Source organism: Mustela nivalis, assembly GCF_964662115.1.
Source record: "Mustela nivalis genome assembly, chromosome: 14".
Taxonomy (NCBI): domain Eukaryota; kingdom Metazoa; phylum Chordata; class Mammalia; order Carnivora; family Mustelidae; genus Mustela; species Mustela nivalis.
This window is the reverse complement of record NC_139033.1, coordinates 23,503,337-23,521,620: the sequence shown is the minus strand read 5'-3', so window position 1 is coordinate 23,521,620 and position 18,284 is coordinate 23,503,337. Positions and strand designations below refer to the sequence as shown.

Here is an 18,284-nt window from a genome sequence, read left to right as displayed (position 1 = left end):
CAGTTTTAATCTTTTACATGAATAGTCTTTTACTTTTGTACTTGTACTTTATATCATCATTAATACCTTCGTCATGATCCAGGGCAGAAACTACCCAAATGTCCACCCAGTAGAACGCATAGAAGGCTGTGTGGTCACCGAGTGCCCTGTGGCTGCAGAAACAAGCTGTAGGGAAATCTCATGCTCGTAGAGTTGGATGCACTAAAGCTTTTCTAGATACATAGTTTTTTGTTTGTTCGCTTTGGTTTTTTTAAAGATTTTATTTATTTATTTGACAGACAGAGATCACAAGTAGGCAGAGAGGCAGGCAGAGAGAGGGGGAGGCAGGCTCCCTGCTGAGGAGAGAGCCCCAGGCGGGGCTTGATCCCAGGACCCTGGGATCCCAGGACCCTGGGATCATGACCTGGGCTGAAGGCAGAGGCTTAACCCACTGAGCCACCCAGGCACCCCTGTTTTTTTAAAACATGTTTTTTTAAAACATGATTTATTTACTTCCTATATTTCTAGAGAGATTCATTTAGGTCCATTCTAGATCCACTGCGATGAGACTTTACAATCATATTAATCCCCACAAAACCGACATCAAATTAAAAGTTGCCAGAATTCTGTCATTGTACATTATAATTTTTTTCTCTTTAGTGAAACCCATTTCACCCCACAAATGATCTTTATTTGACCTTTATATCACCGACTGCTTGTCTGCCGTCCCCGTTACTGAAACATCAGCTCGGTGTTCGTTCACTGTGCCCGGAGGAGGATGAAGGACGCTCCGTGTTTGCAGCGCACGTGACCTTCTGCCGGTTGTGGGGGCTGGTCAGGAACAGCACCTGGAAGAGGGGACGGTGAAGGTCAAGGAGGCCACGAGAAGGTGCAGGGGAGCACGTGTGGCTCTCGTGATTGTGACAAAGAAGGAAACAAGAGATGGTTCTCTCTCGTGAATTCCAGGCCGGTACCTCAGAGAGCGTGCTTGCCTCTGAGGTGGCGCTCGCTGCTGCCGGGTGCGTGCCTGCAGGACGGGGCGGTCTGGCCACACTCTGCACTGTGACCGTGACGTCACCTCAGTTCCTTCACCTTTCCCCTGGGAAGCTGGGACTTCTAGTGTCGGAAATGTGCCTGTGTTTGTTTAAAGGTGAGATCAAGTGATGGTCTCTGTTCAGGAGAAACTAAGTGTTAAGTGATGACATGGTATTTTCTCTCATTCCTTTGTTTTCTACTGTTATAGGGTTTTTTAAAAAAAATTATATAAACTGATGTGATTTTCATCAGTTCTTATATATTAAGACTTAATCATTTAAAAATGTACATCAGGTCACCTGTCCTGTGCAGAGTGATAGCCCACAAATCTACCGTAGTCTCTCCACAAACTGGGGTTTTCTTATTGTTCCTTAAGATAATCGGTTTTTTAATTCTTAAAACATGTATTATTTAATCGTATCCCGTAGCATTTTCCTCCTACCTAAGTGTAAGAGGAAGAATGTGAACGTTCGGTTCTTCCCAGACTCTACGTCCTTTCTCTTTCCAGCGCCAACCAGTCCATACCACTTAAACTCTGAGGGCACTTAACGGGTCCCTTGGTTCTCCGCGTGCGCACTGCTGCGTGTTCGGGAGGCCTGGATTCCAGGTTCTGCCTTGGAGCCCCGTGCTTCACCTGTCACGGTTAAGAAACAACAGCTGTAGCCTTTTGTGTCTTAACCATTCCCTCTCATTTTGCGGAATATTCAGATTTCCTCATAGAAAAGATTTTCTCCGTCATTAATTAAAAGCATTAGTGTTCTGATCCACAGAGCCTTGTAGGATGTAGTTTTCCCCAGATTGTAGGGCCTTCTATTTTTAACCCCATTACTTTCAGCCCCTTTTGTTAGTTGGTGCTCTGACACATGTCATGACATTTTGTACAATAATTCATTTTATGAAGAGGTCCAAAAATCTCAGAAAATCCTGACAGTGTCTCATTGGTTCTCCTTACATAAACCAATTATTACTTCAACCTAAAAAGGAACGAAATTTTTTCTGACAGGATTGCCTTTGGTAAATCCATGCTGACTCACTCCTATTAAATTGTACTTCTCCAAATGTATCATTAAGCTCATCCATAAGTATCATCTCAAATTTATTTCCTAATATAGATGTTAGACTAGCAGCTCTATAATTTTCAGCCTCTACCCTCTCTCTTTATAACCTTCAGACTGGATTCCTTGTTTTCCAGGCTCCTGGTATTTCACCACCGACAAAAGACTTCCTAAAATAATTAACAGTTCAACAGTTTGATTCTTTACCCTCAGACATCACCCATGGGTTAATTTACTGTTTTTCGTAACTGCTGCTAACTGTCTTTGTTCCCGTCTCCCTCCTCTCTGTGTTCTGGCACCTTCTGTCTGGCACCGTGTCCGTCCCGGTGTGGCGGGTTCGAGGAGCTGGCTTTTCTCTCAGTCTCAGTCCTGTGGGATTTCCCGAGTCTAGAGCGAACTACCCCGCGTGCTCTATAGCTGGGGTGGGGGTGGGGGCTGCGGCGAGTCATGCTAAAGCAAGGGTGTTCTCATCTGCCAGCTTTTCTCGGTAATCCGCTTGCTCTCCACGATCCGCTCATTTGCCGGATGATAAACAGATCCTCTCCGCTCATCCCTGTTTCTCTTTTATTGACTAATACACTGAAATATGTTTGTTTGCTAAACCTCCTAAGTATACATTTTAAAATATTTTTAGTTCAATCTACTTAGAAAGGAATGTTCTGGCTCTTCTTCGGTATGTCCAAGAACATACCCCTGCTTATCCCCGTGGAGCAGGGTGAAGAACAGACGTGCTTCTTTCCTTCAGTCTGGTCCACACTGGTGCCGCCTGCTTCCCGCGGCCCCGCTGCCGTCGGGCAGCCCTGCGCGCTGGCCTTCCTGGAGTCTCGGCTGCCCATCCTGCGAGCACGGGAGCTGGAGCCCCATCCGCCCTTGTAGGTTCATGAAATTATCATCGTGAAGCCTTAACATTTGGGAGTTTTAAGACTTCAGATAATCTGAAAACATGAGCTAGGAAGTAACATATACTCAATAAAATGAGCCACCATGGTAAATGTTTTCACGGTTGTCCAGGGCCTGGCAGATGGCACGGGGGTCAGTCAGATGAACTCGGTTGTAGCGTCCTGACTCTGTGGCTGTCAAGATGTGTGACTTTAAGCAAGTCACTCAGCCATTCTTTTCTGTGTTCTCTGACGCAAGGTGTGTGCCCCTGGTTAGCCTTTCTTTTTACTATCAGATTAAATAATGCATATGAAAAAGCTTTGAAAATTATTATTGATACTGAGATTCTCTTTAAAAAAAAAAGGATAGCAGGCTTTGTTATTGCCCTTTAGTAGTAGGAAGTTAGAAGAAAAAGACTGAAATGATTTCTTTGCATTTATTACAAAGAGTAATGAATCTTTTAACCATATATGTGTTAGTGGGTATCCGTGTATCAGCATAATATTCTGAATGTGGAGCTAAAGTTGGGGCTAGACAAGGTCTTTATTGGAAACATCACTTCATTTATTTGAATTATTTCTATCTTTGTTATTTAGTATACTTTACATTTTTAAAACTGTTTTTGTAAATGAGTATGACGCCGAGATAACGTCCTTTCTATTGCATATTTCAACATTCTATAGAGTCCTGAATGGCAGTCACAACATTTAAAATAAAATCACAATTTAATCCACAATTAAAATACAGATTTTGTTAGTAAACACCTCCTACAGTTGACTGAAGATAATCTGAAATTCATGTAAATCCACTCAATTAATCATTTCTGATGGATCTCGGGCCCTCAGAGCACTCAGGCTCATCCCCTAGCTACATGATCTTAGAAGTTTTAAAGTGAGGTTTAATTTTTTTTTTTTTTTTCCAGAAAAGAACTCCATGCTCTTCTTTCTTGGGAGGCCTAGCCAAGTGTAATTAGCCTGTGTAACTCAGAGTCACATTAACTTCCTCCTGGGCTTCTTTCCTTGCCGCCACAAGGTTATGTAGGCACAGGACAGAATGCTAACCTCATCACCAGGCAAAATTGTGTTCTTATCTAGGTGAAGATTTACCACATTCATGAGCAGAAGTCTGAAAGTTAAAATAGTTAAAGAGAAAAAAAAAAAGAAGAAAACAAAATTGTGATCTTATCCCCCCTGACAACTTCATTTATCAAAATTTTAAGGGGAAAAAATTGATTGTGGAAAGTTATAGGGGATACAGTACGATTTTATCAGGTAATTGATGTGGCTTTTACTTATATATAGACCTTTTATCACCTGTTTAATTCAATATCATTTATATATTTTAAAAATTTACACACCCTCACATTTATATCTTGACCCTCACTAACATGCAATTTCATACGAGAGAAACAAGGCAGGCGCTGGCAGGTCTTCCTGCTGATAGCGCATAGCCGTCATTGTTTCTGTCGAAACCCTTTATGGAAGAAGAATGGAACAGGTTCTTCAAATTACAGGAGAAGTTTAGGAATACTATTTAATTGGCATTGAAATTCAGCTCAGAAGATGTAAAACGTACTTGTCAATCACTCGCAAATAAATTTATTTCTGGTTTTTTTGAGCAAAGTTATCAGCTAGCAGGTTTTCCTTGTTTTGAGTTTTTATTTTGAGATAATTTGGAGCTTACAGAAAAGTTGTGAAAACCGGGCTGAGTTCAGATATCCTTTGCCCCACTTGCCCGAATCTGAGTGTCAGATATAACCATGGCAGGATTACCAAAACCGAAGACACTAGTGTCAGTGCCAGACCATCCGCTGAGCCACATCCTCCGTTCACGTCTCACAGGTCTCCTTCCTGTCCTTTCTCTTTTTCCAGAGCTCAGCTCCAGGGCTGACGTCCCCTCTCGTTCTTGTGTCTCTTCAGTCTTTCAGCCTCTCGCAACCCTGATTCTTCAAATGAATAGGGATCAGTTCTTCTGCAGAATGTTCTTTGTTTTCCACTAGTCTCAGGTTGACTCATGATTTGGCTAAGGTTCTTTAAGCGTCTCCCAGAGTAGACGTGCAGCCTGTCAGGGTGCATTATGGCGGATGGTGTAAACTGGACCCATTGAGTGAGGTGGTTTCTCCATCTTTCTCCACTACAGACCTACTGTTTTCGCCTTTTAATTAATACACATCTCCGGAGAGATACTTCAGATTATGCAAATAGCCTGTTTCTCCTCAGGCATTTGCCCACTAATTTTGACATTCATTAGTGGATCTTGCCTACAACAGGATCTGTGGAGTTTTAGCGGTAATACTCTCTTTCCCTCATTCCTTCTGCGTTTAATTGGAATTCTTCTTTAAGGAGTATCTGTCCCTTCACTCCCAATTATTTTTTATTCAATTTATTTTTGCCAGTGTGATCTGTTGTACTCTGTGGTGTACAACTGAGAATAGTCAGATTGCGCCAGCGTCCGCCATCGTGAGCTCCTTCCAGCAGGCGCCTGCGTCCTTCGGGGTGCCGCATCCGTTCAGGGACACCTCTCTACTTTCTAGTACCGCAGTGCACTCCAGGCTCCTCTGGTGGTTTGCCTGCCTTGATCCTGAAATCTTCGTCTTCTTTAAGCAGCTTTCGTTTCTTTCATAGGAGAAGGGTGTTTAGAAACCAAGATCCACACACTGTGTATACTCAGTGCTTCTGTGCACTCTCGGCTTGTGCGCTTTCCCAGCAGGTGGAAGGAGGAAATGGATGTGCGCGCGCCGGCCCCTACATTCGCATAAATCCAGTTTCATTGATCTAAAACATGAATTATCTTAGACCTAAATATGATAACTTAAACTATAATACCTATAGAGGAGTACATACGAACAAATCTTTGTGGCCTTCGATTAGGCAATAGTTTTTGGATATGACACCAAAAGCACAGGCAATAAAAGAAAAAAATAAATAAATTGGACTTCATCAAAATTAAAAACTTTGGTGCCTCAAATGACATCAAGAGGATGAAAGGAAAACCTACAAAAATGAAAAAAAAAATTCTGCAGATCTATCTGATAAGGGACTTCCATCTAGAGTATATAAAGAACCCTTGAACTTAGCCATATCAAGGCAGAAAACCTAATTTAAAAACAGGCAAAGGATCTGAATATCCATTTTTCCAAAGAGGATACATAAATGGCACTAATCACATGAAAAGATGTTCAACATCATTGTCAGGGAAATGCAAATCAGCACCACAAGGGCATCTAGGTTGTTTACTCTCTCGGCAATTAAGTAAATAGAGCTGCTGTTAACATTCACATATAGGTTTCTGTGTGGCTGTGAGGTTTCATTGATCTTGGGTAAATTCCTGGAAATGAGATGCCTGGACAATGCAGTATGTGTATATTTAACCTGTAGAGGCAGCCGTGAAGCTCTTTGCCAGACCCTGTACGTCTGACACTTCTGCCAACCGTGTGTGAATTTCTGGTTGCTCTGCACCCTCGCAAGCACTTAGGATTGTTTAGTGGTAGTTAGTGGTTTTAATTTGTATTTGATCACTACCAGTGTTGATTGTCAGTGCTTGTTTGCCATCTGTATATTTTCTTTGATGAAGTGTCTTTTGAAATAGTTTGCTCCTTTTCTCATTGGGTTACTGAGTTCTAGGAGTTGTTAATGTGTTTTTGATACAAGACCTGTATCAGATAGATGATTTTCAAATATTTTCCTTCATGTTGTGACTTGGCCTTTTTTTCCTCTTAATGCTGTCTTTCACAGAAAAAAACTTTTTTTTGTTGTTTTAAAAGATTATATTTATTTATTTGACAGAGAGAAAGCACTAGTAGGCGGAGCGGCTGGTGGCGGGGACAGGGGGAAGCAGGCTCCCCACGGAGCGGAGAGCCCTACGTGGGTTCAATCCCAGGACCCTGAGATCGTGACCTGAGCTAAAGGCAGAGGCTTAACCTTGACTGAGCCCCCTAGGTGTCCCAGAGAAAACATTTTAACGCAGTAGCTCCTGCCCCCATATCCGTAGTTTTGCTTTCCACGGTTCCAGTCAGCCGTGGCCCGCTGTGATGTGTCAGCAGATGGCCCTCCTTCTGATGCCTCACCGGAAGGTCCTTCGTAGCCTAGCACTGCTTCGTGAAGCCTATGTCATTGATCCATGCACATTTCATCATCTCCCCGCATCGCAAGGAGAGAAGGGGAGTACGGTACAATGAGGTATTTTGAAAGAGAGAGAAACCACATTCACGTGACTTTTATTACAGTATATTGTTATACTTGTTCAATTTTATTATTAGTGGATGTTAATCTCTTTCTGTGTCCAATTTATAAATTAAACTGAAATATAGGTAGGTAGGTAGGTAGGTATGTATGGCAATACAGTGGTTTCGGGAATCTGCTAGGGTTCTGGGAAGATGTGTCTTGTGCGTAAGAGGGGACTACGGTATTCATGAAGTTCAGTTTATTGATGGGTTTCCTTATGGTTTGTACTTTTCACGTGGTGTCTAAAAACTGTGTGCGTAACGCAAGTTACAAAGATTAAGTCCTGTATTTTCTTCTGGAAGCTTTATGTTTTTGCATTTGTTTTACATATTTATATCCATGATCTATTTTGAGTCAAATTTTGGATAACATGAGGTACAAGTTGAAGGTTTTGTTTTGGTTTGGTATATTTTTACATGTGAGTATCTTTTTTTTTTTTTTTTCATTTTTGAACAACATTTGTTGAAAACCTTATGCCTTTTGCTTTTGTTGAAAATCAGTTGACAGTACTTCTTTGAATCCATTTCTTTCCTCTCTGCCACCATAGCAGTTTGTAAAATTAAGCATGCGTAGATCTTTTCGTTTGTTTCCAGTTTTTATTTGAGTTCAGTTTAGTTAATGTATAGTATAGTATTGGTTTCAGGTGTAGAATTTAGTGTTTTATCCCTACGTACAGCACCCAGTGCTCACCACAAGTGCCTCCTTAATGCCCATCCCCCATCTGGCCCCACCCACCCACCACCTCCCTTCCACACCCCACAGCTTGTTCTCTGTAGTTCAGAGTCTTTTTTATGGTTCACATGTCTCTTCCCCCACCATGTTCACCCCCACCATGTTTCTTAAATTCCACATACAAGTGAAATCATACGGTATTTGTCTTTCTCTGACTGACTTATTTCTCTTAGCATAATATACTCTAGCTTCTTCCATGCCATTGCAAATAGCAGGATTTTGTTCTTTGTGATGGCCGAGTAATGTTCCTGTGTGTGTGTGTGTGTGTGTGTGTGTGTGTGTGTCCCCTACACCATCTTTATCCATTCATCGATGGACATTTGGGCCCTTCCCTCAGTGTAGCTATTGTTCATAATGCTGCTGTAAACATCAGCCTGCCATATATCCTTTTGAATCAGTATTTTTGTGCCCTTTGGGTAAATAGCTAGTTATGCAGTTGCTGAGTTGTGGGGTAGTTCTATTTTTAATTTTTGAGGAACCTCCATACCGTTTTCCAGAGTAGCTGCACCAGTTTGCATTCCCACCAACAGGGTCGGAGGTCTCCCCTTTCTTTGCATTCTTGTCAACATTTGTTGTTTCCTGTGTTAATTTTAGCCATTTTGACAGGTGTAAGGTGATATCACATTGTAGTTTTGATTTGCATTTCCCTGATAATGAGTGATGTTGAGCATCTTTTCATATGTCTGTTGGCCATCTGGATGTCCTCTTTGGAAACATTCATCTCTTCTGCCCATTTCTTAACTGGATAATTTGTTCTTTGGGGTTTTGAGTTTGATAAATTCTTTATAGATTTTAGATAATAACCCTTTATCAGATATGTCATTTGCAAATATCTATTCCCATTAAAAGGTTGCATTTTAGTTTTGTTGATTGCTTCCTTTGCTCTGCAGAAGCTCTTTATCTTGATGAAGTCCCAGTAGTTCATTTTTGCTTTTGTTTCCCTTGCCTCTGGATTCGTATCTAGTAAGAGGTTCCTATGGCCAATGCCAAAGAGGGTGCATCAGTTCTATTTACAAGTGCACCCAAACCCTTAAGATACCTAGGAATAAACCTAATCAAAGAGGTAAAAGATCTATACTCTGGAAACTATATGGCCCTTATGAAAGAAATTGAAGATGACATAATGAATGGAAAAACATTCCATGCTCATGGATGGGAAGAACAGATATTGTTAAAATGTCTATACTTCCCAAAGTAATATACACATTTAATGCAATCCCTATCAAAATACCACCAGCATTTTTCACAGAGCTAGAACAAACAATCCTAAAATTTATATGGAACCACGGAAGGCCCTAAATAGCCAGAGGCATCTTGAAAAAGAAAAGCAAAGCTGAAGGTGTTGCAATTCCAGACTTCAAGTTACATTACAAAGCTGTCGTGATCAAGACAGTATGGCACTGGCACCAAAACAGACACATAGATCACTGGAACAGGTTGAGGAAACCAGAAATGGGCCCACAGCTATGTGGAAAATTTAAGAGCAGGATAGCCTGTCTAATGGGGAAAAAAAAGAGTCTCTTCACCAAACAGTATTGGAAAAAATGGACAGCTCCATGCAAAAGAACAAAGCTGGACCACTTTCTTACACCATAGAACAAGATGAATTCAAAATGGATGAAAGACCTAAATGTGAACAAGGAAACCATCAAAATCCTAGAGGAGTTCACTATCTTTTTCTTATTACCTAGAAGTCACTTTAATAATTTACTTCTAATATCTCACACCCATTAGAATAGTTACTACCAAAAAAATAAAATAGTGTTGGCAAGGGTGTAGAGAATTTGAAACCTTTGTGCACTGTTGGGAATTTAAGATAGTATAGCTGTTATGGAAGCAGCTTCTGAGTGTATGTACAAAAGAAATGATAACAGATCACGCTCTCCTAGCAATATTTTTTACCATAGCCAAAAGAAACAACCCAAGTGCCCATCAATAAATGAATGGGTAAGGAAAATACATAATACATAATCTGTAAATTATATTATGTAATTATCAATATAACTATATATCATTATAAATTGCATTATATATAATAAGTGTATAATTACATAATATATACATTGGAATATTATTCAGCCTTAAAAAGGAAATTCCGGGGTGCCTGGGTGGCTCAGTCATTAAGCATCTGCCTTTGGCTTAGGTTGTGATCCCAGAATCCTGGGATCGAGCCCTACACTGGGCTCCCTGCTCGGCGGAAAGCCTGCTTCTCCCTCTCCCATTCCCCCCGCTTGTGTTCCCTCTCTCGCTGTGTCTGTCTCTGTCAAATAAATAACTAAAATCTTAAAAAAAAAAAAAAAAAGAGAGAAGGAAATTCCAGCACATGCCACAGCATAGATGAGCCTTGAAGATATTATGCTGAGTGAAATAAGGCAGACAAAAGAGAAAAATACTGTATGATTCCACGTATATGAATATGAGGTCCCTCAGGTAGTCAGATTAATAGGAACAGGAAATAGAATGGTGGCTACCAGAGGCTGGGGCGAGGGGACGTGAGGAGCTGCTGAGTAAGTCCACTTGGACTTTTTCAAGATGACAAAGTTTGGAGTGTGATGATCCAGCGGCGAATGTTCGTACTGTCACTGAGCTGTACACTTTAAGGTGGTTAGGATGGTAAATTTTACTTGATGTGTCTGTTACCACAGATAAAAACTTTTTAAATTACAAGTACAAAAAATCATACTTATTTCTTCTCTATTTCCTGCATGGACGCATAGCAGAGGATATTAAGTAGGCATGTCCGTTGGTGTGGGGCGGTTAGGGAAGGGAGTTGATGGGGAACGGAAAATGAAAACGGGGAAGTCAACAGAGAAATTATACTCATCGGCTTGAGACTCTGAAATTAAATAGACCAAAAACATGTCATATGACACATGTTAATCAGCATCTGAAATATATAAATCAATTGAGTAAATTTGCAAAGTTAATTTATTCGGGAAAAATATGAAGAACCAAGCTGTTTCAGCTTATACAGACATGCTTACACTTTATTTTTCCTTTTTTTTTTTCTATTTCTAAGATTAAAAACACTTAAATACATTCTTTTAATAGATGGAAATCTATCACAGTAAAGTAGTCCCTTAAATCACCTAATAGCTTTTATTGCAGCAGAACATAGCGTGGGCCCCAACTGGATAAAAATCATACTTTTGATGGCTGGTCTCGATACTTCTTAAAAAGCTCCACTCAGACAGGTTCACTCTTGTCACTGCTATTAGTGCCATTTGGTGAGTAGCTTGTCAATGTGATTGGCACAGAGTCATTCTTTCCTCTTATGAAAAATCATAATTTTAATGCACGCTTAAAATAAAAACCTCATGTGAGTGACTTCCTGTTTATAAAGGAAAAGGCAAGACTTCTTTGCAATTAGTATAGATTCTTCACATTGCATGGAATGTAAAATGTGATCTTCTTTTTTGGGGAGAGAACTCCTTTTGCAGAACTGCCTTTCAGGATTTCCCGCACGCTTGTTGTCTGGCTTATGAAGTTAGAATGGACTGTAATATCGGTTCCTTTCCAGATGTTGGCCAGGAGCAGACGTGGATCCTGTAGGCTCTAAACCGAATCTGTGTCTCACACTAATGAAGTAGATCCTTGAATCTTGGAGTAAGGTTTATGTCATTAAGTCTCTTTTAGTGATAAATGTCTTGCAGTATTAAATAAGTTAATATTTGTGAAGTACTTAAAATAGTGCCTGGCATATATTAAGTGCTCTATAAGTATTTAATTAATAAAATATTGAACTGAAATTACTCTATGTCTTCTGGGTTCTTCTAAATTGTGCCAGTAGGTGCTGCTCTTGAGTGACAAGAGTAGATATTCTAGGTTATATTTTGTATTAATCGGTGGCCTGGATTGATGGCATGACTTGCATATTCATGTTTATATACCTTGGTCTCATGATTAGAAACGAGACTATTTCTAATAAATAGCCTGTTTACTTTACTGACTTCCTTAATATAAAATGAGAGTCATGAAAATGTCCAGACAGTTGTCTTGAAATTTCAGAATACTATTTGGTAAATACTACAGCTGGTTTCACCCAAGTTTTTATTTTTTTAAAAAAGGTAGACGTGACCTTTCTCACTTATCAGGCAGTTAAGTGTCGTATTTTAACCTCTTTACATTGGCAACTGAATAGTTACTGAATCTCTTGACACTTGCGGAGTATCCAGTGCGCACTGAGCTGTGGCACCCCTGCGTGTTCTACAGATAACCCAGTGCTAGGATTCAGCTTTGTTAGATGAGCCCAGATACTCCGCCAGAGCAGACTTCCCATTTATAAGGACCAGAGGAAAGGGGTCCCAGATGTAGTGTCATTGTAATGTTAGTTACTGTCCTGTAAGTGCCCTTTCTGTGGACGCCAGCGTCACAGACCGGGTTTTTCCAAGGCTGGAAAAGCACTAGAACCGCTGTAAGCGGTTCTGACTCTAGACTAACTCCTCGTGTACTGGAGCTGATGGACTGGAGTCGTGGGGAGGCAAGTGGGGAGCATTTGGTTTGTAAGAACTGGGGATGGAGGGGTCCCTGGGGTGGCTCAGTGGGTTAAAGCCTCTGCTTTTGGCTCAGGTCATGGTCTCAGGGTCCTGGGATCTAGTCCTGCATCGGGCTCTCTGCTTGGCAGGGAGCCTGCTTCCTCCTCTCTCTCTGCCTGCCTCTCTGCCTACTTGTGATCTCTGTCTGTCAAATAAATAAATAAAATCATTAGAGGGGAAAAAAAAAAAAAAAGAACTGGGGAGGGAGAGGTTAGAAGGAAGGCAGGCCAGAGGCCTAGCAGGTAGAAGTGGCCGTAGGGTCCACAAAGGGGTTGTGAGGAGATTTAGCTGAAAGGTGGATTGCAAATAATGTGCAGTAAAATGCTGAAGAACCAAGAAAAAAACAGGCTGCCCTTTGAATGTGGCTGAATAACACTTTGGGTTTCTTTTGTTTTATTCTAATGTTATTCTAATACATCATCTTTGTCCATATTTCTGGCCTTTTCCCCTGTACATAACTAGGAAAATTTTCCCAGGATGTATGCTTTTAGGTCATGAATCTTTACCAGTCAAAGAAGTGATTTTGGTTTTAGATATGATTCTGTTATAGTACTTAATATATTTTCTTTTTTACCCCAGTTTCTCTATCTGTGTCTAAGAAATTGTGTTAGAAAGACATTTGTAAGATGTTTTATGTTTAGTTTGAACATAGCAAATTTTTAATGTCTTTTCCACATTGAAAAAGACATTTCAAATCCAGGGCTGTGTATTTTTATGATTTATGGCAGAATCAATTTAGGTATGTTCGTCTTCTAGGCATTAAGATGTCTAGATATTCACCTATTACATTAATTTATATGTAATCATTTTGCTCAGCACACGAGAAACAATAGTTTATTATAATAATACAAATAAAATTGAGTGTGCTTGGCCTAAAGGTTTTGAATTAGACCCCAAGTATCGCCTGCTTGTGTGTGCGGGCATTTGATCTGTGTGTGTATTTGCTCAGGGTCCGGCTATGTCCGGACTCTCCTCGTGTTAGCCCTGTGCTTTCACGCCGTGACAGATGTGACCATCCTCTCTACCCACTATTTCTGTCTCCTGAGCAAATAGAAGTGCCTGTAAGATTTCCTCAAGTGCGTCACTCTTCCCTCTCTGGCTAAGTCAGCCATGGGTCTTATCTCTGATATGAATCCTTATGTGCAGTACCAAACTGCAGACTTCTAGATAGCTGTGATATGCTGTTTGCAGTTAGAGGATTTCATCCCATTGAATCCGATCAGCAAGGCACCCACCAGATTCAGAACAGAAGTGGTCTAACCCTTCCCTAAGAGCTCCAAACTGTTCCTGAAAAGCATTTCCACTGTCTCTGGTGATGACCTCTGGGTTCTGTCCCTGAAAAGTTAAATCAGTCATTTCTAAACCTTTCTTGGGGGGCCGGTTTTGTAAACTTTGTTGAGTGCATGAGATTTACATTCTTCTGCTTCTTAGTATGTTGTAAAAACACTTTTTAAAAGTCCTGAAGTAACTAGAAACTGATTCTGTTTGAGAATTGGTAACTATTTTGTGTTCAGACCTAGCAGATCACCAGCAAACAAATACGGAATGCTGTCCACCCATGATGAGCCCAGCGCCCTGTGCTGTGTGCACCAGCGACATCAGAGGGGAGGAGTGAGCAGCTCAGACTTGGCCCTGGCCTTAAGAGGAATTATTGCTTGAGTGGAGAATAGACATTAATTGAACAGCCACACAAATAAACACCCAGTCGCTACCTAAGGCCTAGAGAGATAAGGTCCGAGGTGCTTTGAGAAGGCATCTGGGGAAGTGATCTGTGTAGGGCAGAAGAATAAGGGGTTGTTGATAGAGATTAGACCTTTTCTAACTGTGGGAGTTGAATAAAACCTTTAAAGTGGTCCTAGTGGAATCAATCTGGTTTTATGGATGAAAATTCACTTTCAACCTAGAAGATTTTCATGTGTCTGCTGTGTCTCACAAACACCACATGTTGTGTTTTCTTGGCAAAATGCTACTTTCTGATACACCAGCCAGATAAGGAGTTAAATTGAAGACCAAGTCATGAAGATTAAGTTTTAAAACTTTAAGAATACAGTTGGACTTGAGTCAGTCCTTAAAATTTCACAGGTGTTTACCTGCTCTCACATGAAGACCACAGGAAGAAGTGGAGTCCGTGAGGACTCCACCTACTGGCCTGCACACATTATGCTCCAAAGTATCCATAGCTCTCGCATCCTGTCGTTCTCCACGTACACTTGCAGTCCGAGCTTCTGCGTGCTTCGTGAGGGTATTGTCATTTAATTAAATCCATCCCGGTGGTTTTCTCCATTCCAGAAGTTTCACCACTGCCTTATGAATGGGCCACATAAAATTCACAATTCTTAACCTTTCTCCTTTGGCTCCTTTTAAAACCGTTAGCTTAGGGCACCTTCATCTCTTGTGTCTGTGCAGTGATCGTAGTCTTTCTCACATGTCTTTGCACAGACATGGTGATTTCATCCCAAGCATCATGTTTTCAGCACCAGCATGGTATTTCTGTGGAAAATATTTTGGACCACAGTGCTAATCTAACTGATTTTTATCATATGCTCATTAAAAATCTAAAATTTCGTCTTTATCAGCTGCCTTGGGTGAATTTCTAGGTAGTATTTATTAGAGTGGCTTTTCCACCTATTTCTTGACTCTGACTGTGATATTAACCTTTTATAATTAAGATGCTCTGTCTCTTTGACACATAGTGTGCCCTTTAGTTCTTCTTAATCTTTTTTTTTTTTTACCTCCAATCTTTTTTTTTTAAATTTTATACATTTACTCATGTACCACCTCGTTGGTACCTTTCAAATGCTAAATGCTGTCCCATTTATCCTTAGTAACCATGCTGAATTTTTCTGTCCTTTTTAATATTTAGGTTTTATTGGATGAATGTAGATTGCACCTTCTCTAACTATGTCTTAAATAATTGCCACTTAAGGGAATTAAGAACTACAAGGGAAGGAAAATGCTGACCCATAGACTAAGCAGAGGGAGAAAACGTTCCCACTGGGTCTAATTTCCTAAGAAGGACCATCAGGATAGTGGCGAGGGCCTGAAATTATGGTCTGAATGACCTCTAGAAAATGATCAGTCCACAAAGGAACTTGCCTGTGTTTGTACCAAGCAGAGTAGGGATAGTGGTAGTCACCCCACTGAAGAAAGACAGCTAGCTCCCTTGTCCTTGGCTGGGTTGTACAAGCACAGGGAGGGAAAAGAATCAGTTAGTCCCCAGAGACAGAATTGACATTGCAGAGTAGGATCAAAACTTGCATTTTTGATCATGCATCCTCTGTTATTTTAGGATATAAATTCTATTTGTAATACATCGACATTTATCTAAACATACATACCTAAAACACCCGCTAGACTTCTCACACTCCATGCTTCTCTTTTGTTATTTGTCGTTCTCTAACTCTGGACTCTTGAGAGTGAATTTCCTGAAGCAAATGAGGATTGAAATGCAAGAAAACCGGCCTTCCTGATGGGGCCATCCTCTGCTGATAACCTCACACTGGTGCTTCCTCGTTGGAAACAAAGTCTAAAGTAACAAGTAGAGTTTTTGCATACAGTGGTGTTCGTTAGCTGGATAATATTCTGACCAGAAGACCAATGAAGAACTATTATAAACAACTAATTGTGTTTTCAAATCTTTTATTTGTCAACCCCAGACACTTAGTAATTGAAGTGTGAAGGAGAAAGACCTAAAGAAGGAAATTCAAATAATTAAGAAGAAAGGTATTATGTCTTTGTTTCTAAAAATATTCATATGAATTGAATTTTTATTTTAAATTCTTACATAGTCAAGTGATGATGGAGACAAACCTCATAATATTTGTATGACCTCACAGTTACAGAAGACCTAAAAGACAGAACCAAAAAGGGAAAAAGAGTAAACAAAGCTTCACAATCAATTATGAGAAAATATTTGCAACATGTAAGACTGAGCCAGGATTAATATAATTAGTATTCCCACAGAAGGTCACTATTCCTAATTTACTGAAACCTCTCTCAAATGGATTTTTTTTTTTGGCGTGGGGGAGACATATCTAGGGGCCTGAATGGCTCAGTCAGTTAAACGTCTGACTCATGATTTTGGCTCAGGTCATGATCCCAGGGTCCTAGGATGGAGCCCCACGTAGGCTCCAGCTGAGCATGGAACTGGCTTCAGATGGTCTCTCCCATGGCCTCTGCCCCTCCCCCCACACTCTCCCTATCTCTCACACACACACACACACACACACACGCAAAAGACAAATCGGAATAAACATTTTAAAATGCAGATTACCAGTAAGAATGGACAAAGGTGTTTAACCTCACTGATTGTCAGTACTTTACAACAATAAGATGCCAGTTTTAAACCGCTGCCAGAAACCTAAAAGGTTGACAATGACCCATGAAGTTAGAAATCTTATACATTACTGATGGGAGAGTGACTTGCTAAATAAAACTCTGTTGTTGGATTTTAAAACGCACACAACGTTGATCTCAGAAATTCTACAAAAGCATCATTCTTGGGGAATAAATGTACTGGTATATGAGGATGCTTTGTTGTGAGTTGTCGTCATGGCCGGGGGCTGTTGGTGCCCATCAGGAGGAGACTGGACGGCGGACAGATGTGCGGCAGTTACACATGAGCTGCATGTGTGTCTGCACCTGTGATGCGTGATTACACGCCAAAAGCAATTGCACAGGAAGGGGCCTGCCGCGACTCTTTCTTTCTTCAAGAAGGAGAAGGCACCCATCCTGCATGTGTGTTTGTCTGAGCTTGAAGAAACACGTAGAATGACAAAAGCGAACTCTTGATACCGGCCATCTCCGGGGGTCTGTTGAGATGGTGAATGGACCCTGAGCATTTTTTCTTTACGTAGCTCTGCACTGCAATGGTTTGTTTCCATCACAAACATGTATTATTTCTGTAATTTAAGAGCATCTGAGAAGATATTAAAGTGGTATGCTGAAAGTGTCCCCCATTTCATTTTGTGACATATGTACTTATTTAGAAAAAAATGGTGGGCCTAACAGTGCAAGCTTTTCAGTATTTCTTACAACATGTTGCTTTTTAACATGAGAAGGGAAGGCAGTGAAAGCCGTTGACACTATTTTAAAGACCTCAGTAATCGGAATTAAGGAAATAGAACCCTCTTCTCTAGTTCTGTCAAGATCGCCAGCACGGGATGGTGAAAAACAAACACAAGAGCAGTTCCCTGATACCGCGATCCGGCTGCGCTCCGGTCCTCCCCGGTCCTCCCTATGATGCGCTTGTGAAACTTACCACCTCTGGCACCTCCAGGCATTGCTTGTTGTTTGCGGAACGAGTTAGAAACCTCTCTGGTCATAGCGGTCAGAGAACTAGCTTAGATTACAGCCAGTCTCTTCACGATGGTCCTTGAAGAGTACATCCTTGAAGTCACCCACGAAAGCTCCGCCAGGATTTAGATCATGCAGGGGAACGTGCAGGCAGGGCGCTGTAGACAGAGCACGCGTGACCCGTCTTCACGGGGCTCGGCAGGGAGAAAGGCACCTGGTCACTGTCCGTCACGGATAGGACTTGCCGCTGCAGAGGGGACATCTGCCAAAGGGAGAACTCTTATGACACAATGTGTCAGGGGAGTCAGGGTTTGGGGGCGGTGGTGTTTGACAGACCTACTTAGGGAACAGACCTTCCCTGAAGCCCGTGGGCAGCCCAGGCCAGCAGGGTCCCGGCAAGCTGGGCTGAGGGACGACCCAGGACATTGGGAGAAGCCAGAATTTGAAGAGGTGGAGAGAGCTTTGAACCGAGGGAGACAGAAAGCCAGGAAGGTGACAGCGCAGTGACGGGGCAGGCTTGGTATCAATCACGAGCGCCGTGCCTCGTGTGC

General features: G+C 41.3%; 1 protein-coding gene across 11 annotated transcripts in view; it reads left to right on the top strand.

Annotated features, from left to right (window-relative positions):
* ZNF407 (zinc finger protein 407) overlaps positions 1–18,284 on the top strand; it is a 439,083-nt gene that overhangs the window by 294,973 nt on the left and 125,826 nt on the right. Inside the window, exon 10 of one of the 11 annotated variants that reach the window (XM_082698670.1) lies at positions 13,953–14,068. The exons of the other annotated variants lie outside the window; for them this stretch is intronic. Within the exon in view, the coding sequence (XP_082554796.1) occupies positions 13,953–14,053 (101 nt within the window). The 3' untranslated portion in view covers positions 14,054–14,068. Of the gene's footprint in view, positions 1–13,952; positions 14,069–18,284 lie in introns of those variants that run through there. 11 annotated transcript variants of the gene reach the window in all.